Source organism: Protopterus annectens, chromosome 2.part0, assembly GCF_019279795.1.
Source record: "Protopterus annectens isolate FY-2018-M chromosome 2.part0, PAN1.0, whole genome shotgun sequence".
Lineage (NCBI taxonomy): Eukaryota > Metazoa > Chordata > Ceratodontiformes > Protopteridae > Protopterus > Protopterus annectens.
Genome location: NC_056728.1, coordinates 1,393,719,071 through 1,393,743,244, shown reverse-complemented (window position 1 = coordinate 1,393,743,244; position 24,174 = coordinate 1,393,719,071). Strand labels below are relative to the sequence as shown.

The 24,174-nt window shown below is 38.8% G+C and overlaps 1 protein-coding gene and 1 long non-coding RNA gene across 2 annotated transcripts in view; one reads left to right on the top strand and one right to left on the bottom strand.

Moving 5' to 3' along the window:
* ELMOD2 (ELMO domain containing 2) overlaps positions 1-24,174 on the top strand; it is a 909,722-nt gene that overhangs the window by 668,441 nt on the left and 217,107 nt on the right. Inside the window, 1 exon segment of the mRNA XM_044061619.1 lies at positions 13,324-13,349. Coding sequence (XP_043917554.1) covers positions 13,324-13,349 — 26 coding nt within the window.
* Positions 1-24,174, bottom strand: part of LOC122793502 — a 90,135-nt gene that overhangs the window by 38,879 nt on the left and 27,082 nt on the right. The gene's annotated exons all lie outside the window — the stretch shown is intronic.

Sequence of the window (24,174 nt, the reverse complement as noted above, 5' to 3'; positions counted from 1 at the left end):
TTCAGGCTTCACAAAAGACTGAAATTTAGACACTCTAAAAAGAAGCAGCAGTAAAAAGCACTTTGAAAGTCTGTTCTGTAGCATTTGCACTGTTTGTGTTTTTAGTAGTCACTGAACAGCTTACAATATTACTTAAACTAACTGACTAGGGTTGCCACCTTTCATTGTGGCTAAAACTGGACTTGGGCCACACCCCCTCATACCCCCACAACCCGCCTAGTTTCCACCTACATTCTGCCCATTTCATAATGCCACTGTGATGTCAAATGAGGAAACACCATCTTTTTCAGAGGTTCATAGGTGTTTACTAGGCTAACAACCACAAGGGCCTTTTTAAGCCTAGCCATGCATCCCAAATCTCTGACAAGTTCTGATACCTTTGATAAGTGTAAGCATGGGCCTGGGAGATGAACCATTTACAGGTTACCTGATTGCATTAGAGACATAGGTGCCAAACCAGGGATGGATTTCTTGTTTCCCATCCAATTGTTCAAGTTGCACTTGAATTGGGTTAGGGAGGAATTCTGCTTTAATTGGATGGGGAGCCTGTTCCATAGATGAAGTAGTTTCTGCAGTGGGATACATGCCTATATCTCCAGCAGGTCCTATTTATATCACAGGCAATGTTTAATTGTTTAGAATGGGTAGTTCTGGTACTATTTGTTTTGTGGATATGCAGGAGGTCCATCAGAGTGGGGTCTGACAATGCCCTGTATGCCAGGAATATATCTCCCCTCAAAATGCCTGTAGGAGACAGAATACAGGGATAGAGCCTTGAGGCAGTCTGTATAGGACATATTACTTACGCCCTGTATTCTTTTAGTAAGGAACCTCTGCAGATGTTCCAGTTATTAGATATGCCTGGTTAGGTACATACCAATGGGGCATTGTACTCAATGATAGGTCGGTTGAATGCTGAATACAGAGGAAACATGATTTCCATGGACTTAGATGCCATGTCTTTGTTTATAAGTTGCACAACATACAAGTATTTCCTCACCAATGTAGACAAGTGATGATCAAAGGCTAAATTACTATCTATGCGTGTCCCTAATTCCCTCACTACTGAGTCAACTCTAAGGGGTGTGTTGTCAATATGATAGTACCAGCGATGGATGACTTCCCAAAGGATAGTATTATGCATTTCTTGGCATTTAGTTTTAGTCCATGGCTGTGACACCAGTTGTTTGTCTGTGTCAGCCCCTCCTGGATAACATTTCTGTCAGTGTGAAATTCAATGACAGCTCTTAATTGGAAATCATCTGCAGATTTAGCCAGCTAGAGACCAGTGACATGGAACTTGACTTCTGAGAAGTAAATGCCAAAAAGGAGCAGTCCAAGGACTGATCTCTGAGGGATTCCACTTGTGAATGGTCTCTTTGTAGAGGTGAACTCCCCAATTCTAACTTCCTGGGTCCTGTCTATGAGCCAGTTGGCTATCCACCGGGTGACATATGGGTTTGTACCTAACCTCTTGAGTTTGTCAACAATGCCCGAGTAGGTATCGTGTCAAATGCCTCGGCCAGGTCAAGATAGGCAGTAAGAACTATTTTGCCCTCGTCCACTGTTTGGTGACCTTCTCAAAGAAATCCACCAGGTTCAGTAGGCATGATCTGCCCTTGATGAAACCAAACTGGTTGGGTCCAGTGTCTTTAGGTTTACTATATCTCTATTGATCATCTCCATGATAATTCTTTCCATGGCTTTACATATAAGACTAGTGAGACTTATGTGTCTGTAGTTTCCAGTGTCTGTAGATGGTCCACATTTGTGCAGAGGGATGACTGTTGCCTTTCTCCATTCATGAGGCATGAAGCATGTTTGAAGGCTACAGTTAAATGGCAATTCCAGAGGCCCTGTTAGGTCATGTTTCATGCTATTTAGAAGGCATCCTGGGATACTGTCTGAGCCCATTGATGCAGCGTCCTGGGTCTTAACAAGGGCATTAAGGACCTGTTCCCTAATGATAGTAGGGGGAGTTATATTTGATATTTCCTGATGGAAGGTTGAGGGGGAGAGAGGAGTAAAGTTGGAGATTAATTTATCATCCTGAAGGTTTGCTATATCTTCTAGCTCAGTATAGGTAGCTCCATTTACAATGAGCTCTGCACAAAATTGTGTATTGCCTTTATGATTGCGGACATAGCTAAAGAATGCACAGTGGTTGTCTTTGGCCTGGGAGGCCAAACTTACCTCAAATTTGTCTTTGGTAGACTTTATTTGCCCTCTGAGTTGTTTATTTAGTCTGATGACAGTGCATTTATCCTTTTCCAACCGTGATGCCTTTTTCTGCAGGATTACTATGTTTTTTGTAATAAAAAGCATAGTAAATCCACCAATTTAACAAAGTCATATAGTCTGTTTCTTTTTTTGAAACAGAATACCAGAGTTTGTACATTTCTTTCCAGACTACTGGACAATCAGTTTCATTTCCAGATAGTCCGGAAAAAAACGGATAGGTGGCAACGCTATAACTGACTGAAGGACAGCAGTATATGCATGTAAAATCAATGCAGTGACAGGAGTTTTAGGAAGAAAGAAGCCTGTGTTATGTAATTTTTTTACAGACAAGAACTGCAATGTGGGATACCTAGAGGCGGACAAACAAATCAGAATTACTTCAATATGCCAGACTCCATTTGGTCAGACTCAGAAATTATGTATGAAAATATTTAAAAACCTGAAAATAGTCCAAGAGTGGTGTTAAAATGAAGGAAACACCAAACCATGATGAAATACACATGTTTTCTGAGTCTGTGGGTGCCGTTCTCCTTTAACCCTATCAGGACTTTGATAGAACATTGTGCATGGCGACACTTTAGTCTTTCTAAAAAGACTTATAATATAGATAGCTATTTTTAAATTTAATTCCTTGATATCTCTCCCACCTATCTCTACTTCACCATCCCCTCCCCCCATTCAAGGACACTCTGCTGTAGATGAGCAAACTAATCTTTTATAAATACAGATTAAAAGTACAAACTGTTTAAACTTACTGATTGTTTCTGGAAAATTAATATCCATGTCCAAGGTCCCTCCCACTCCATTCGCCCTAGCTACACTCAGATTCACTCTGCTCCCCTACCCGACCCCCTATTCCCACTCACCACATAGCCATACCCAAAACCAATTACACACCAGCCACTTCCCTCCTCCATCATCCTAACACCTGACCACTCTTAACAAATCACAATTCCAATAATCCCCTCCTCAAATCAAAAGTATTAATCCAGTCTCAGCTTACTTGACTACATACTTCTACAAACCACATGTATAGTCATCTCTACTGCAATAATCAGAGCTGAATAATCTTGTTTAACTAACACATTTTTATATCCAAAATTAAAATCACCTCCACATACACAGCACATAAATTGAGTAACTGTGTCTAACCCAATTTAACTGTATCTAGTGATCAAATTTTACAGAACCCTATGACAGACTACAAACAACTTCTCACCATTACCACTAAGCCATCTGAGCTAAATAATCAGCCCTTAACAGTCACGAACGCAGGACCCTGCACACCATAGCCACAGCAATTTATATAATACACCAAATTAATATAAACCTCAGAACATCTCCATCACCCCAGCTTTTATTCATCCACTAAATCAGCATAACAGAATCCACATTATCCAAATACCCAAAACTTCACAAAGCAACCCCACTCAAATTAACCACCCTCTCCCTCAAAAATATTCAATTACTCAAACAGTACTAAATTGTACAACCAGTGACTAACAACATACCCTTACAATAAAATCAATATAAATAAACAATTACCGCCTACACCACTTTCTCTACACTAATAACAATATGCTCCTGCTTTAAATCACATCTCTCACTATACTATCAATCGCCCATCTTATATCATATTAACCTATGAGAACTTAGGCCCTAGTCCCTACATCCTGTTATTCTCAAAATCACCAGGTAAATAGGATTCTCATCTCCCCATTGCTCTTTACATCAACTCCCATCTAGTTCACTCCTTCATACTACAACCTCACAATCACCCCCAAAACCTCCCTAAGTTATGACAAATATGTAGCAAAAATTATAAAAACTATAATTTCTATTACATCTAAACTAGATCTTAGCAAAGACATTCATCCTAATTCCAGTCCATCAAGCACACCAATCTATCTACCCTCCCAAACTTCCCAGCACTCCCCATACTTTATTATATCTTCCCAGGAAGGCAGCCAAACTACTACTACTATTACTATTAAATATAAATATTAGAATCATTACTAACAAATTCCATGATCTACAGGTCAATCTCTCCCTATACTCACCAGATGGTGTAATTCTATCTGAAACCTGGCTAAAACCTGACCATAATAACAATGAAATACTATCTCCAACTTTACATCATCATACAGAAAGACAGAATAGCAAAAAGAAAAGGTGGCATAGTAATTTTATATAAAAAACACCTTTCAGTGGACACTATAGACCCCATCACCCCCAATTTTGATAACGCAAAAATATTTACAAAATTAAAAAGTAATGCTATATGTCACCCCCAAAAAAAATCTACCTTAGAAAACTTACTAAACTGAACCTCCAATTCACTCCCTCAAGAAGCTATCATCATGGGTGATTTTAACATTGATTGGCTCACCTGTACCTCAATAAACCCCGCTGTTTATATTAATCTCCATATATTTACTCAAATCATCCAATCTCCAACGAGGATAGATAAATAATCTAAAAGGCAGTCAATCCTTGACTGGATTTTAACTAATAGATCAATCCTCACATGTCAGCTGCCTATCAGACAGCCTGAGTGACCACCTTCCTACCTTTCTACTAAGGCAAAAGATTCATTATAGGAAACATTATACCTACCAACTAATAACAAAAGTAACTTTACTCCAAGTAACTTCACATCTGCCTTAAAAAGCTGTAATTGGATTCCACTCTAGTTACTTGACCTAGATGCAGCTGTTAACTGCTTCAGCACTACCTTTTTAGATATCTTAAACTCACATGCTCCTCAAAGAACAATAAGAACCAAATATATTCCTACTTCTTGGTTTACTAAAGAAACAAGGCCATTGCTTAAAACCAGAGATAAAGCCTGGGACCAATGGTATAAAGATAGATCCCAAACTTCAAAACAAATCTACCAAGAGTTCAGAAACAAAGCAAAGAAATCATTTAAATTAGACAAAATTAAATACTACCACAACACTCAAAATATGAAAACAACTCAGAAAAGTTCTGGACAGCTATTAACAACATATTCCTTCCTGATAAATCTTGTACACCCTGCTGAACTACCTCCAACACCCGAGCATAGTTTCTCAGTTCAATACATATTTCAATGAGTCCATTCTAGCCCTATCTAAGCCCCATGAACCATCCTCCCCTGAGAAACATACAAAACTCACACCAAGAATGACACTTTTACCCTTCACCCTGTTTCCATCGATAAAAAAATTACTTAAGCTAAAACCTACAACATTGGCTGCAGACAAACTACCACCCTACTTTCTGCATATGGCTGCAGAAGCAATCGCGTACCCCATAGCGATTTCTATTAACAGATCTATGTCTGAAAACCTAGTCCCTGCAATTTGGAAAACTTAACATATTATTCCACTACATAAAGGAGGTGATTAGATTGACCTGAACAACTACCACCTGATTGCTATTCTATGCCTATCTAAAATCCTAGAGACATGTACACATTTACAAATAATGGACCACCTACATACACAATCACCTGTCAAACACTCAACATGGCTTCTGTCCCTTCCACAGCACCATCACTGCTTTAATGTCTTTCACTGATACAATAAATCACTTCAAAAACAATGGTAAATTTGCATCTGTTATCTTTCTAGATCTTTCCAAGGCCTTTGACATGGTCTCATATAGTATTTTATTTTATTTTATTATAAAATTTGTTGACTGGGAAAGTCCGACTAGGTTCCACCGAGCCTGTTTTAAGCGGAGGCCCGGGGAGAAATGCTCCAGATGCATGTCTTTAGAATTTAATCTTTAGTAAACTTATTAATGTTCTTTGTGATCTAAATATCAAACTATCCTATATTGCTTGGTTCCGAAGCTATTTAAAAGTTTGGCAGCAAGCAGTGCAATGACAGCAGAACCGCTCCTCTTTTCTTCCAGTCACTCTAGGAGTTCCCCAAGGTTCCATCCTGGGACGCCTACTGTTCTCTCTTTTTATAATCTCCATACCTCTACTACTCATGCTTCTGTCATTAAATACACAGATGACTCTATGCTATGTGCCTCTCCTCCTACTCCCTTCAAGATCTATACACACTAACTCAAGATTCCTTTTTTCTGTGGACACATGGCTCACCAAATCCCAACTAATTCTACATCTAAATAAAACTAAACTTTTGCTGTTACAGTCTACAATATCTGCTGTTGCTAAGACAACTCTTGAACTGAAAACATTAAACACATTACTATAACTACTAAAATTACTAACTATCCTACGGGAAGACTAACTATCTAAGAAAAAACACTACATTACTAAATTGTTACTATTATATAAGGGAGGAGCAAGCAAAGGATATACTTTCTTTTGAAGAAAGAAGGTCAGTTGAGCCCTCTAAGATGTGACCAAAACCTTCCATGGAAACAGAAATCCAAAGTGATTAGATGAAGCACAGGGAATGATGGCTAGGGAAGGAGGCACAACCCTGAAGCAAGATCTTCCTGATTGTTGCCAAGGTTGGATCCAGCTGGATCTGACAACAATCAGACAAAAACATACAACACTGGATCACTGCATTACAATCAGTTTCTGACTCCCGCTGCTAAAATAAAAATATTCTATTATTAGCAGTAATTGTGACTCAAAGTATCCACTGAATATTTATATGTCTATTTACATTTTTCCTTCAGTTTCTATGCCTGAATGACTACATTAGCAAAAAGGCTGGAGGGGACAGATCAAGAAAGATGCTGTAATGCAGACAATATGGCATCACAGTCAGATTCTGAACTGGTACTTCAACAGTGGATAAGGAAATGGAATGCATAACTGAAGGTACATGGGTTGAAATTTGTACAGATAACACAGTTTCAATGGCAGAAAATGGAGGGAATCAAAAGAAGCTGAGAAGTGAGATGGAAGGGAAATTGTGAAACAGTTTAACAGCTTCAAGTACCTAGGATGGGTAGGCTGGGAAGAAGTTAACTCTGAGTGAGGAGTCAAAGCTACAGCTAGAAGGCTGGCGATATGTTGCAGCGTATTTGGGATAGTATGTGATAGTACAATCCCAAAGAATCTGAAAAACAAGGTGTACAAAGCAGTGGTGTAACCAGTTTTTCTGTACTGTACAAAAACCTGAGCAGTTGAGAAACCTAAAGGTGATTCAGATGAAGTGCCTGAGATGCATGGTAGGATGCACACTGTTGGACAGAAAATGATGACATCACAGCAGAACTCAAAGTAGCTCCATTTGCAGAGAAGGTCAAAAGGAACTTACACTAAGCAAGGACACAGTATCTGGTGCCATATTCAAAAAGAGATTATTCACCCATAATACACAATGATCATTAAATCAGTTACACACTGTAAAGAAGGGCTAAGCAGAAGCTTATGCATTTCTTATGATCGATTAATCTTAAGGATTCCAGTGTTTACAATACATCAACCTCCCCTCCTCTTATGCTACTGCAGTAACTTCCAGCTGCTCCCTCCTTTCTCTGAGAACTTCTTTTAAACTCCTACTAATAGGCAGCAATACTTTACAAGCTTCCAGTGCTGTATTCTTGGATATTAGGACTTGGTACCCTGAGTTTGCTTTGTGATTATCGCTTGTATAAAATTTGCATTATAATTTATTTGTTCTCTTTGATTGCATGCTTGTGGCCTTTTTACCATGTTTTACTTGGTCACTGTATTTAATTTTATATAACTCTGTTACTCATTTTTTTACATATTTTATCTATACATGTAACTTTTTTACTTCTTTCACTTGCAATAAAAGATTTTTTTTTCTATCTACTGTCAACTTTTTTTAATTGTAGTACTGGAGATTTTTACCTTGCACCTATGCTGAAAAACGGCTGCTGCCCAGTCGGACTAACCCGGTTAACAAATGTCAAATAAATAAACAAACAATGCAATCAGAATTGCTAGATTAAGAGACCCACATTTTTCTTACAATGTAAACAGAACACGGTGGAGACACAGATATGTTTCTCAGAGAATTCCCATTTTCTGGGACAGGCTTCACATCTATGTAAAGAGAGTTCCTCCTTAACCCTGTTTAAATGCAACCTGAACCAATTTTGTTGGGTAAATGGAAATTCCCCCTTAGTTTGGCATCTATGTCTCTGATGGACAGCAGTCAGTAAATCACCCAATAAATAAATCAACTTTGTGTGTCAGATCTGGGTTGCACATCTAGGCTTATAAGGGGCCTAATGGTCGTTACCATAGCACAGAAATATGAACCTATGCGGGAGACAGCAGGCATCCTGTCTAATCCTTGTGAAACATAAAAAGAGGATAGGTGGATGTACAAAAGAGGGGAGTTAAGATTATCAGTCTTTAAAAAGAAACTGGAATAACTGAAATAACTTAAATAAACTACTTTTAATTTCTCACTTTTCTGAGGGTAGAGAGAGTAAACCCCAAAGCAACTAATCAAAAGCTTTAGAGAAATCAAAGACTACAAAGTAAAGCTGTTCCCGAGGAATCAATAACGTCTTCAAAATTAAAATAGGAGTATGCACTCAGAAAGGTTTTTATGTGGGAGGACAGAATATGTTCAAAAGGTACTAAAAGCATTTTTGGTTATTTAGTGAAACAAAGATGCAACCCTTTTTCTGGGTTTCATAATTATTCATTTATTATATCTGCACCTGTTATGGCTTTTCATTTGTTAGAATATTAACATCCTAAGCATGGTTTGTTAGATTTGGGTGACAACAAACTTGTGCACATGCCTCAACCTAAGCATGGTTTGTTAGATTTGGGTCACAATAGACTTGTACACATGCCTCAGCCTAAGCATGGTTTGTTAGATTTAGGTCACAACAAACATGTCCACATGCCGCAGCCAAAGCATGGTTTGTTAGATTTAGGTCACAACTAACTTGTGTACATGCCTCATCATAAACGTGGTTTGTTAGATTTGGGTCACAACAAACTTCTGCACATGCCTCAGCCTAAGCAAGGTTTGTCAGATTTGGGTCACAGCAAACTTGTCCACATGCCTCAGCCTAAGCATGGTTTGTTAGATTTGGGTCACAACAAACTTGTGCATATGCTTTGTTGTTGTTGGTGTAGCGGCTCAGTTAACATTGTACACAAGAGCAGAAGATTAATGCAGTTTTTAAATGAATATCTAAACATGTTGTTGTGGGCATGCACTGTAATGTGTGAATGGTGCATGCACACTGAGGAAGCTGTAGTCAATATCTGACTTGTGGTATATAAATGAAAAACACGTGCTAGTCACAATAATAAGACAAGCAGTTATTTATGTATTTATTATAGCATTTGATTACCAGGAAAGTCTGACTAGGATGACCAGCATACTCCTTTTTAAAGAAGGCCAGGACAGAAAAACTCCTCAGTTTGTAATAGCTACACTGAATTAGTACAGTTTAAGTACATTATACAAAAACAAAGGCAAAATGACATAGGTTCATAGGTTGGTACTAGGCTATCAGCCCTAGGGCCTATACAAGCCTAGCCATAACAATTCCTTGGCTATTGCTTCCCTGGTCCCCTGTCTAACAGGACGATTGACGTGATCCCTGGAGTGAATTTCCTATCCCCCATCCAGTCTTCAAGGTTCCTTTTGTAGAGGGCCAAAGAGGCGCTCAGCTTGGCATGTATGGGCAGTCTATTACAGAGTATGGGGAGTCTCTGGGTCAGAAACCTATCCCTCCAGCATGTTTGATTCATTGTGATGACCAGGTTTAGATCCCTGGAGCATGTGGCTCTGAGGGATTGGGATTTCTTTAAGTGTAGCATGTCCAACAGCTCTGGGTTTGATATGGCCTTGTGTGTTAAGCAGAGATCGCCTCTGAGCAGGCGATATGCGATAGAGTATAATTAGAGCTTTTTTAGAAGGTCAGCATAGGGCATCTGCTTTAGGCTTGTGATTCTTTTAGTGAGGTATTTCTGTGGCCTTTCCAGTTGTTGCAGATGTCTTGTGAGGTACATACCAAATGGGGCATTGTACTCTATAATGGGTCTAATGAGGGATGAGTACAGTGGGACAATGACCTCCTTTTTTCTGGATGAAAAGCCCTTAATGATGAGGTGGCCACATAGAAGGATTTCCTGACTGCTTTGGCGATGTGGTTATCGAAGGTGAGACCACTGTCAATTTGCGTCCCTAAGTCCCTTATCACACTTTCGGTGTTTAGTGTACTTATAGGTTCATAGGTTCATAGGTTTATACTAGGCTATCTGCCCTAAGGCATTTATAAGCCTAGCCCAAATTATTGTGGCTTATGCCACCCCTTATACGAAAAAATACTGTGCCCATTAGTTTGTTGTGCCTCTGTCCAGCAGTGACCCAGAGATGATTCCCGGGGTAAACCTACGATCTCCCATCCACAGGTCTAGATTTCTCTTGAACAGAGTCAGCGAGGTGCTCTGCCTCACATGGACCGGGATTTTATTCCACAGCATAGGGAGTCTCTGAGTGATAAATCTATCCCTCCAGCACGTCCTATTTATATCCGTGCTAAGGTTTAAGTCGCTTGCTCTAGTGGTTTTGGTGGATTTGGATTTTTTGAGGTGGAGCATGTCCATTAATTCGGGGTTGGACATGGCCTTGTATGTCAGGCACATGTCACCTCTGAGCAGACGGTATGCGACTGAATAGAGCTGGAGTTTCTTCAATCTGGCAGCATATGACAGATTTTGGAGTCCCTTTATCCTTTTGGTGAGGAACTTTTGGGGTCTCTCCAATTGCTGCAGATGTCGGGTGAGATACATCCCGAATGGGGCATTGTACTCGATCATTGGTCTGATAAGTGAAGAGTACAGGGGAACAATGACCTCACTAGATCTGGATGTGAATCCCTTCATGATCAGGTGGGCAATGTAGAAGGTCTTTCTAACCACTTTAGCAATGTGAGTGTCAAAAGAAAGGCCACTGTCAACCTGGGTCCCCAGGTCCCTGATAACCTCTTCTGTGCTTAGTGGATTGCCACCTATATGGTAGCTTGGGGTTACCTTGTTTTTCCAAGGGTATGACTATACATTGTTTGGCGTTTAACTTCAGGCCATGGCTCTGGCACCAGCTATCTGTTTCCGTGAGTCCCTTCTGAAGGATATCCGTGTCCGATGCACTTTCCACTATGGCCCAGTTTGCAGTCGTCTGCAAACTTTGTCAAAGTCCTCCCATGTTGGCCTGTACTTCTGAGAAGTAGATGCCAAACAATAGGGGGCCAAGGACCGAGCCCTGTGGGACACCACTTGTGACCGGCTTGGAGTCTGACACAGCGCCAGCAACTCTAACCCTGTGGGTTCTGTCCTTAAGCCAGTTTGCAACCCATCTTGTGACATATGGGTTTACATTTAAGCTGGTAAGTTTTTCTACAATACCCGAGTGGGGTATTGTGTCGAAAGCCTTTGCAAGGTCAAGGTAGGCTGTATGGACTGCCTTTCCCTCATCACTTATGTGGTAATTCACGGATACATGGTTTTCCCCAAAGGGGATAACTATACATTTCTTGGCATTGAGCTTGAGCCCATGGCTCTGGCACCAAGCATCTGTTTCTGTAAGGCCCTTTTGTAGAATATCCACATAATATGGGGATTCAGTAATGGCTCCCAGTTTGCAGTCATCTGCAAACTTTGTTAGCCAGAGTCCCTTAGTGTTGGCCTGTACTTCAGAGAAGTAGATGCCAAACAAGAGCCATCCCAGGACTGAACTCTGAGGTACTCCACTTGTCACTTGTCTGGAGCTGGATTTTGAGCCAGCTACTTTTACAGTGTGGGTTCCATCAGTAATCCAGTTGGCAACCCATCGAGTGACGTAGGGATTAATGTCCAGCTTAAGTTTATCTATGATTCCAGAGTGGGCAATGGTTTTGAAGGCCTTGGCGAGGTCCATATAGGCTGTGTGGACCACCTTGCCCTCATCCACAGTTCTGGATACTGATTTGAAGAAGTCAATCAGGTTGAGGAGACAAGATTGGCCCTTTACAAAACCAAACTGGGTGGGGTCCAGTGTTTGAAGGCTGCCAATGTCTTTGTTTATAAGTTCCATGATAATGCGTTCCATGGCTTTGCAGATCAGGCTCGTCAGACTGATGGGACAATAGTTCCTGGGATCCAAGGTGGATCCCCCCTTGTGGAGTGGGATAACTGTAGCTATGTGCCACTTGGGCATGAAGCCTGAGGTGAGAGTATGATTAAACATGACACTTAGGTGAAGTGCCAGTTCATTTTGTGGGTCACATAGTAAACAGCCTGGGATGTCGTCTTGTCCAATGGATGCTGTATTCTTATCTTTGGAGAGTGCGTTTTTTACCTCTGTGGCCATGATTACTGGAATTTGGCAATCTTTTGGTATTGAGCTGGGCCCTTTAGGGGGTGAAGTTGACACTGAATTCATCTTCCAGGATACTGGCAATATCTTTGGGATCAGTATATTTAATGCCATTCTACTGCAACTCAGAAAAGATCTGAGCATTGCCATTTAGATTCTTGATATCACTATAGAATGTCTTGTGGTTGTCCTTGGAATCTTTGGCGATTTTATTTAGATAACTAGCTTTGGGGGATTTTATGAGGGATCTCAGCTTCTTATTGAGGCTGGAAGGGGAGTATTTTGCATCCTGGGATTTTCCTCTTTTTTGCAACAGTTTCTTCCTTTTGTTGTATAGTTTGTTTATGGCAGGAGACCACCATATTGGCTTCTTTTTTTGGAAGACAGCATCTTGGTTCTATTTGGAATGGCACGATTCATGCATGAGTGAAAGTGCTCGTACAGTGCCTTAGTGTAGGACTCAGCAGTACAGTTCCCGTCTGCATGGGTGTCATGAAGTTTGTCACTTCTGATATGAGTAGCATGAAGTTAGCTTTGGAAAAGTTTTTTATGGAGGTTTTCCTACTGGGGGGTGGGGGTGGGATGTGGACATCAAGGGTGATTAGCTTATGGTCAGACCTGACCAACGACGGGGTGACCACTGGCGTGGAGCATCGATTTCCCATGTTGGCAATGACCAGGTCTAGGATATTTGAGCCCCTGATGGGACTATGGATTAGTTGATCCAGGGCATTGGAATTTATGAATTCCAAGAACTGTTGGGCTAAGGTGTTGGTGCCCGAATAGTTTTCCCAATTAATGGCAGAGTTGTTGAAATCACCCAGTTTTAGGGTGTTTGGTTGTATCTTAATATTTTCCAGCATGTTTAAAAAGGTGTAGTGAGAATCTTGGGACATGGTGGGGGATCTGTAGCAAGTTACAATTTGGATTGCTGTCTTACCTAGCATTAGTTGTACCTGTAGATTTCAGATGCATTGTGTTGGGCAACTAGCCTGGAGGTGTGAATATCCCTAGTGAATATGGACACTCCTCCACCTTTAGTGTTTCGATCCTGAGATGGTATTTTCCATTTCTATCACATATAGTGTTATACAGGACTAACAGCAGAATAAACCAAAATACAAACATTACAGAGTTAAAATAGTTGAGGGACAACATGAAAGAATAGGGAGAAAGGAAGAAGAAAGCATATTGAAGGGCAGGATATTCGGGAGGAAGAAGGAAGCTACATGGAAGAGCACTGAAATCCTGGCTATCAATGCAGGGAAGAGTGTTTTAGACAGTGGTGGGAGGGAGTTGGGACTTCTGTCAGTTATGGTTGGTATTTTATCAGAAGAGATTAGTGGGGAGTAATGGAAGGGGAAAATACCATCTCATGAAAAAGTTGGTTATACAATATTTGTGATTAGACTGGAGTATGGCAGGAACATATCCAACATTTGGAGAGGTCTTCCTTGATAGTGAGTTTCAAATTATGAAGTTTGGGTATTAATCTAAGGTGTACAGGGATGGTATTCCAGATTTTTGCAACATAGTTGGCATACAGAGCGTCCCATGCAGTGTTGGTAGATCTGCTGGTTTTGAGAAGAAGCTGACTAACAGTCTAGTGGAGGAATAACAGTGGAGAGTATATTGCAGGCCAGTTCTTAGGCTGGTAGAAGAGAATATGTGTAGTGATTAGTTGTGAGTCAGTCGGTTAGGCAGTTCTAACCATTTCATTTTTAAGGGCCCAACAGTGGTCAGAGTATGAGGGAAGATTTGAGGAAAATTTAGCTTTATGGTAGCATATGCTTAGATTTAAAGCTACCATTTAGGTTAGTAAAGATGAGATGTGTACAGTAGCGGTGGTAGCAGGTAAACAGATCAAATGCATTTTCTGGAGTTATTATTAAGGTAGTGATTAGATCTACATAAGGTTCCTAGCTTCAAGGTGTTTTTCAGTACTTGTGTTATATGCTGGTTAAACTTCAGGTTCTCATTGTAGTAGGTAAGAATCTGCAATGTATTTTCAGTTGTTCTTAGTAAGGTACTGCTTACATCTATATAAGGTGCCTTGCTTTTATGAGCTTTTTCATTACTTGTGTTATGTTGTCATTGAATTTCTGGTTCTCACTGTAGTAGATAGGAACATGCAATGTATTTTCAGTTGTTCTTAGTAAGGTACTGCTTACATCTATATAAGGTGCCTAGATTTTATGTGCTTTGTCATTACTTGTGTTATGTTGTCATTGAATTTCTGGTTCTCACTGTAGTAGATAGGAACATGCAATGTATTTTCAGTTGTTCTTAGTAAGGTACTGCTTAGATCTATATAAGGTGCCTAGCTTTTATGTGCTTTTTCATTACTTGTGTTATGTTGCCATTGAATTTCTGGTTCTCACTGTAGTAGGTAAGAAGCTGTAATGCATTTTCTGGTCTTATTAGCAAGGAAGGCATAGATTTATATAAGGTTCCTAGTTCTGGATGCGTTTATTTTATTTTTTGTGCTAAATGGTGTTGAATTTCAGGTTCTCATTGTAGTAGGTATGAAGATGTAATGCATTTTCTGGTGGTATTATTAATGTAGTGCTTAGATCTATATAAGGTGCCTAGCTTTTATGTGCTTTTTCATTACTTGCGTTATGTTGTCATTGAATTTCAGGTTCTCACTGTAGTAGATAGGAACATGCAATGTATTTTCAGTTGTTCTTAGTAAGGTACTGTTTACATCTATATAAGGTGCCTAGTTTTTATGCACTTTTTCATTACTTGTGTTATGTTGTCATTGAATTTCTGGTTCTCATTGTAGTAGGTAAGAAGATGTAATGCATTTTCTGGTCTTATTAGCAAGGAAGGCTTAGATTTATATAAGGTTCCTAGTTCTGGATGCTTTTTTAATTCTTTGTGTTAAATGGTGTTGAATTTCAGGTTCTCATTGTAGTAGGTAAGAAGATGTAATGCATTTTCTGGTGGTATTATTAATGTAGTGCTTAGATCTATATAAGATGCCTAGTTTTGATGAGCTTTTTTATTACTTGTGTTATGTGGTGGTTGGATTTCAGGTTCTCATAGTAGTAGGTAAGAAAATGTAATGTATTTTCTGGTGGTATTATTAATGTAGTGCTTAGATCTATATAAGGTGCCTAGTTTTGATGTGCTTTTCATTACTTGTGTTATGTGGTGGTTGGATTTCAGGTTCTCATTGTAGTAGGTGAGAAGATGTAATTCATTTTCTGGTGGTATTATTAATGTAGTGCTTAGATCTATATAAGGTGCCTAGTTGTGATGTGCTTTTTATTACTTGTGTTATGTGGTGGTTGTATTTCAGGTTCTCATTGTAGTAGGTAAGAATATGTAATGCATTTTCTGATGGTATTATTAATGTAGTGCTTAAATCTATATAAGGTGCCTAGTTTTGATGTGCTTTTTTATTACTTGTGTTATGTGGTGGTTGGATTTCAGGTTCTCATTGTAGCAGGTAAGAAGATGTAATGAATTTTCTGGTGGTATTATTAATGTAGTGCTTAGATCTGTTTAAGGTGCCTAGTTTTGATGTGCTTTTTTATTACTTGTGTTATGTTGTGATTGGATTTCAGGTCCTCATTGTAGTAGGTATGAAGATGTAATGCATTTTGTGGTGGTATTATTAATGTAGTGCTTAGATCTATATAAGGTGCCTAGTTTTGATGTGCTTTTTATTACTTGTGTTATGTTGTGGTTGGATTTCAGGTTCTCATTGTAGTAGGTATGAAGATGTAATGCATTTTCTGGTGGTATTATTAATGTACCGCTTAGATCTATATAAGATGCCTAGTTCTGATGTACTTTTTTATTACTTGTGTAATGTGATGGTTGGATTTCAGGTTCTCATTGTAGTATGTATGAAGATGTAATGCATTTTCTGGTGGTATTATCAATGTAGTGCTTAGATCTATATAAGGTGCCTAGTTTTGATGTGCTTTTTTATTACTTGTGTTATGTGGTGGTTGGAGTTCAGGTTCTCATTGTAGTAGGTATGAAGATGTAATGCATTTTCTTGTGGTATTATTAATGTAGTGCTTAGATCTATATAAGGTAGCTAGTTTTGATGTGCTTTTTTATTACTTGTGCAACGTGGTGGTTGGATTTCAGGTTCTCATCGATGACTCCTAACAATTAAGACTGAGATACAAGTCCTAGTGGTGCGTTACCAGACGAAATGAAGAAATACCATGTTGGTGCATATTATTTAGTGGTGAATAGTATAATTTTAGAATTATTTAGATTAAGAAGAAGTTGGAAACTGGACAGTCATGATTCAAAGGATGAGAGCGAGAGTCCTGAGTGATTTTTTGCAATAAAGAGAGTGTATAAGTGGAGCAGATAAGGGTAGTGTCAGTTGCTTACTGACTAAAAGCAACTTCTCTGGATGCAGTTTGAAGTGAATTTGTGTACATATTAAATAAGATTGGTCCAAGGATGGAGCCCTGTGGTACACCTATAGAGACAGGTATAAAAGTAGCATCATAAGTATGTTGCCATTTGACTGTTTGAAGTCTACTACAGAGGTAGTTATGAAATTTTGAGAGAGCAGAAAAAAGGGTTTAGGGAGCCAAGTTCTTTTAGCAGTTTGTGGTAAGGTACAGTGTTAAATGCTTTGGACAGATCATGAAAGACAGAGGAAAAGATAGTGACCTTTTTCCCTTTCAATATTAATCTTGTTTGTAAAGATAAGGGCAGTTGCAGTACTGTGCTTAGGTCTAAAACCATGGGTATTTGTGATGAGACTAATAGAAAGACAGTTCAGAAGCAGAGTGTAAATGCATTTCTCCAGGATATTGACTGATGTAAGTATAGCTATGGGCTGATAGAAAATTCTGTTGACAAACCTCCTTTCTGTAGGGGAATGACATGACTGTTTCCAAAGAGTGGGGTATGACTTTCAGCTAGGAGACAGTGATTAATAGGTACAGCTATTGGGTATGCTAATGATTCTGTTGTGATGATAATATGTTCTGCTGGAATGTTCTCTGTTGCTAATGTACAGAGTTTAAGTTTTAGGAGGTACTTTTTAATACTGGTAACTGGAATGGGTTGGAAAGAAAAGGAGGGTATAAGGTTATCAGGAATTGTAGGGAAAGAGAGATAAGTGGAGTATTTTTTAAGCAGATTCAGCAAAGATTGGATAAAGTGGGAACTGAATTGATTAGCTACTGAATCATGTAGGCTATTAATGTATTTCCAAAAGAGTTCGAGGCTATTTTTTTTTTTTTTGCTGTAAACTGAAACAGTATGTTTGCTTGTTGGTTTTTAAATTAGCCTTAGTAAGAATTCTCAGCTGTCAAAATTTATCACAGAATTATTGGGACTTGTTTTCTTATCCATAACCTTTGTGCTCTCTCTGTAGCACATTAGCATATTTATCTTTACAGAATGTAGTTAGGTTGCAAACTCTGTTGTAGGTGCTTTTTTATGCTGTTGTAATTTTTGAGGAAAAAAGTGGGAAAGTAATCACTTTGGGTATTAGGTATACTGGTAGAAGCAGTTAAATAGATATGACTTCTTCTGTGTGGAGTCTGCATGTCCTCCCTGTATTTGCAAGGGTTTCCTTTGGGTACTCTGGTTTCCTCCCACATTCCAAAGACATGCATCTGGAGTGTTTCTCCCCGGGCCTCTAGTGAAAATAGAGTCTGTCTTCGTTGGACTTTCCCAGTCAACAAATTTTAAATAAATAATCTTACAGAACACTAGAAATTATATTGTATAGAATCTCAACTCTTAAAATGGAAACTTCTAAATTTTCCTATAATACACACACACACACACACACACACACACACACACACACACACACACACACACACACACACACACACGCAGGGCTTTAAAAAAAGTGAAAACTTTATTAATATAAAAATATTGAAATATAATATAATACTATGGGTTTACTGTTTTGACAAAAGGAAATCTAATGTCAATAGATAACACTCTGAATTAATATAATCTAGGGGTCAGGAGTCCACATCATACTGAGGTCTGAGGTAAAAAAGTTACTTTTTAAAATAATGCTTGCATGTTACCTGCTATAATATAAATCAAACAATTACTGACCTTAGCTGTGAACTCTTCTGAGCTATATTCTGAGTTAAATATTAGCTACGTTTTACAATCAATAAAGGAAAGAAATTCCATATGTAGTAGTTATCTATCCCTAGAAAGACTTTTTTAGCTAACTGATATGCAGAACAGATGGCTGACATACAAACCTCAGTGCAACTGCACAGCAAAAAATATCTGAAGATGGCATCAGCTGTCACACCCTTGATACTATCAACATTCTTGTGCAAAAAGGTCACCTGTCATTGTCTTAAGGGAAGAAAAAGCTTTGAAAAGTTGGCTGGACGAATGCTACCTGCATGACAGCATATCACAAAAGTAATGACTGCTACAGTAAACACTATGATGATCGAACAAGCACTTTACAGCCAAACCTGATGAAACACTAAACAGAAAGAAATGATAAAGCTTGAGGACTGTTAAGCTACCTGAAGACAAGGATAACTGTTCCATCATGGAATTTTTTAGCAGAGTACTTCAGTTTAGAAGCAACTGCATAGAAATATACTGTGTATAATAGAATAATATCCCACAGCACTTTATCTACAAGTTCCTAATCTATGGAATTAATTCTACAAAAGGCAAAGATGGATTCTGATGGAGTCTACACACCCAACAACAAGATCAGAATCTTTTAGGATCAGAACGGTCTACAGCACAAGACATCTATGTGTGCCTTATATGAAACATTTTAAGGAAATGGGTGTGCCTTTGCAACTGATGTTTGCTGCAACACTCATGGCAAGATGGCCACAGGAAGTACAGGTAGGTCTTTCTAGCTGTATGGTAGCAAACAAGGCATGCATCTCTTCTATTTATAAAATCCAGTATCTGGGTAACAACAATGTAAAGACAGAGCAAAAGTAAAAATGAAAAGAAAAGATAGTCTCTATACTTTTGAAAAGAATGCATTGTTGAGTATCCACAACCCCATCAGAGACTCCAGAAAAATAACTAAAGAAATCATGTCAAAGAGAACATGTCAAACAGCAGCAGCAACTCAATGTCCTGAGACACAAGTAGTATTTTGTTTCTCCTTAAGCAGCAGGGATTCCTACTTGGACAATAAAGTAGTATTAAAATAAGAGCCTGTGAATGCTTTGTTGCTCATAACAGCCTTTACACCAACATAGGAACAGCTGAAATTAAGCTAATTACAATGAAGCTACCTGAAGTGATAAAATATAACTGGCGGAGAGATGCCAGCCTTCATTAAGTTTTATTTTGCCCATTTTCTTACATTATTTCATACATTCTTGTCTTATACAAAGGATATGGGATTTCTAGGACAACATCCATATTTACCTCTCAAAAGTACACAGTCTAATGTACCTTTATTTAACAGGAAGCTGTTATAATGTAACTTGTTATGTAATGCTACAGATTATGATACAAAGCTTTTATACATATACTCTCACAATTACCACTAAAGACTTGAGTCTTCCTTTGTATTTTAAACTGCTAGATCACCCTCTGCCTTTGTGGACTTTATATGGAAGTCCATTCACAAACCCTATAAATACAGAATGATTAGCCTCAAAAGCATACCTTGCAAGATGGAGAGAATAACCATGTTGTTTAATCAGCCAGATGCAGGAAATCTTTTTACATTATCCAGCTCAGGAGAATTTTATAAGCTAGATATTCTGTAATTAAACTAATAACATTTTCTTGAGAGTATGACTGCTGCCCTGGATGAATGTTGGTCTGTGCATACAGCTTAAAGCAAACTGTCTAAAGGATTTCACACTACACTTTGCTTTGAAATCATATATAAACTCCAGGATCTAAAGATCAGTGAAGCCATAACAACTACTTATACATAACAGATAAGAATAGGAGGACTCCTATCCTTTTGCTCCCTGTCACCAATGGAGTGCCTCAAGACTCTGTCCTGAGGTCATTCTTTTTGGTATCTATTTCTTGAATGTCAAAACTGATTACATTGTCTGGGTCACCAAATATGCAGACAACTGTAAAACTGGGAACATTGTCCTTAACGTTTCTGACATCACCTTACAGGAAGCACTCAACATTACACATGAATGATGAAGTGGAAACAATATTGCCTTCAATTTCAGTAAATGTAGAATTCTAACATCTAGCAAATCCCCTACTAACTTTTAATGGATAACAACTAAAATATGATAAAACAGTAAAAGATAAGCTCTTGTAGACAAAGATCTTTCATTTCATGCCCATAGAGTTTTGGCCATCCACAAACATATCTGTAGACACCCAGCTGATCCTCCATAGGATCCTCCATGGGGTCAAGCATTGTGTCAGAGTGGTAACTGACAAATGACAGAATACTGTACTTTGTTCTGTAACCTACCCACACATTATCTCAAACGAAGAGCTTCAAGTCCCTTCCTAAAGCCAAAGACTATAACAACTCTCGCTCCTTGCTATCTTATTGCCTTCATAGACAGTTATGCTTAACATGCACAGCATTAAAGGACCCATTATTACTTAATTCCCTTTGCTTAAAATACCCCTCCAAGTGACCTGAGCACAATGGGACACTACTTAGAATACCCCCCCAAGTGACTTGAGCACAAGGGGACACTATGAATACCCATCCAAGTGACCTGAGCACAAGGGGACACTCAGTCTTAATAAAAATAAATACCAACCATACAACGAAATATGATACATTTACATCTGAAATACCATCAAACCTGAGCTATGCAGCTCCCTTCTATACTGACGAGGCTAATGCAGTTCTAGGCAGTGCCTAGTCTCTTCAGTATTTGCTTATACATTAGACAGGTGGATGTTAGGCAATGGGAGTATCTCGTCTAAGATAACTGGTGCAATCTGGACTGTAACGGACCAAGGTACACTAATCAGTGCCATCTGAGATCTGTAATTCAAGGGTACACATTCATGTCCAGCTGAAAACACATCTGACAAAATAAAGTATTAAAAAGAGGCTAAAATGATGAAAGGATGGTTGATTATGTGTACACTGATTATCCGAAACGTTGATTATCCAAACTCAGCTTTCTAAAGTTTTTGGGTAGCAAAAATCATAAATTCTGAACATGTAAACATTATACATACACGTGTGCATGTTTTTTGAACTTGTATAGTGAAAGATATTCTTTAGTGTCCACTGGAATCACTGAATGATTGAAAAGTGTATTCCCTGCATGCAAAAAAAAATATTTTAGAAATGTTTTTCTGATTCAATGTATGCTTGATTATCTTAGATACCCTAGGTCCCAATTAGTTTGGATAATTGACTCTCTACTGTATATACCTATAGCAACACAGACTTCTAAGACAGGAGCTGGAATTCTTGTTCACTACATTTTGAAACCTGTAAATGCTCAGTGCAGTTAAGGATGGTCATGAAAGGTGGGTTTTTATATCATTAAATTTCCACTCAGTGGAAATGATTTCAGCTAACTTTTATGATCCAAATGATAACACACCTGCTTCATTGTCTGAAACACAGAGGTATCCCGCTAAACCAGATAGTTACAGGCCAACAGCCTTGATTCCAGATTAGTTTAATATATAGGAAAACCTATAAGGATATTGACTGGAAGCTCTCATGGACCGTCCCACATGACCTGAAAAGAAAGGCTTCATTAAGGGAAGCAGGAAACTGATACAGTCCAGACCAAAAAACAAATATGCTTTGGAACAAATAAATAAATGAGACTGAAGGAAGACTCAGTTCTCTAGTGCAAACAGAGACGCTTTTACACTGAAATATGGGATACTTAACTACAGGTGGTTTCTTAATTGATGGTCATATACAATTAGATTTTTTTTTAGTTGCTATTTAAAGGGCTTTTATTGTTGTATTTTTCTCAAGACTTTTGCCATAGAACTGGAATTTGCATGACTAAAATGAAAGTTATGTACTTACCATAATGATACATGCATCTTTGTCTCCTTCTGGTAAACCTGTGAGTCTTCGGATCCAACAAAGTTTTTTAACCCGCATAACTCCGCCTCCCTTACCCACAGCACCCCGCTTTTCACCTCAATCCGCAGATCAAGTTTGCCCCATGATGACCACTTTCACTATATATCTATATAAATACTAAAAGAATTCCTCAGTCAAGGAGGACACAGAATTCCAAAGATAGTGGACAGACAAAGAAGAGGATCTCTTCTGATCCTCTTTAGAAGACCTGGAGCCCCGAAAGACAGTGTTTCTTCGACCTGGCCTTCAGAGCCGAGGGAAAAACAATACGGAGGGAGAAGACCTGGAGGGAAGAAGTCCCTTGAGAACGTACTTGGCCTTGCCCTGTTTGATCACCCTGGACCTGAACCCCTCAGTCCCTTGAGAACCTCCTTGGCCTTGCCCTCTTTGATCACCCTGGACATGAACCCCTCAGTCCCTTGAGAACCTCCTTGGCAATGCCCTCCTTGATCACCCTGGACATGAACTCCTCAGTTCCTTGAGAACCTACTTGGCCTTGCCCTCCTTGATCACTGTGGACCTGAACCCCTCAGTCCCTTGAGAACCTCCTTGGCCTTGCCTTCCTTGATCACCCTGGACCTGAACCCCTCACAAGAAGTCCAGCTAGAGTCCAGCTGTGATGTTTCCAGTTGATAGACACACTTAACAAGTGCAACCTGGGATGGCAGCTTGTGCCTGCGGTAGTTTACAAAACCCTTACCAATAATGCAAAAACAGAGAACTATCCACAACCAACAAGAACTACAGTGACAACACAGAAAGGCCTAACATACCAGAAAAATCTAAGGAGAGAAGAAACCAAGTCTACCAGTATGGGATGTCCTAACTCATACAAAAACACATGTTTGTTCATTAGCAAAGGACTTCTTAAGAATCTTAGTGATGAAACATGCCTTTCTATTTAAAAGCTAAAACACTCATATGATCTAAAAGTGTGTTAGTTGATCATTCTTAACAATGCAAATTAAATATCAGACTTCTCTAGAAAACGAAATTATGTTACACTAATATCAGTCTAGGATACATTAGATTCAGTGCATTAGCTGGGAACTGAACCCAGACCTCACTTGTGACAGATGAAAAAAGTCGATCACTAAACCACCAAAGAATATCTTCAAGTACTGCTCAATTAATACTTAAAGAAAACATTTAAAAAAAATAAAACAGGGACAGATGATGACAATCACAACTTCTAGCCCTTAATTTTAAGATGCTAGCCAAAGAAATGTTGCCTGTCTGTTTTAATGCAAAAACTGCTGAAATCTAAAGTCTGGTGAAATTTTCAAAACATCTTAAAGTCCTGGAAAACAAACTTAATAACTATCTCAATTTGTAGCTTATTAACTTATAGCTTCAACAATGTATGAAAGTTGAATGTATACCAAAAGGTTTATGCCTTTGGAAACTTCCAAACAGCTTGGAAATGAATTCTTTACAATGTGAGTCGTTACACAAAATTAAAACGTGGACAGATTCCATCACCAAAGACTTACTTTTTTCATCATTCTAAAATGAATATAAACAAATATCTCACAAGGTGGATAAACAAATCAAAGCTATAAAGGAATGTAAGTTTAAAAGGGACAAAACTGATTATGGGGGGGGGGTCTTACCTCATACCAATTGTAAAGCAGTCTA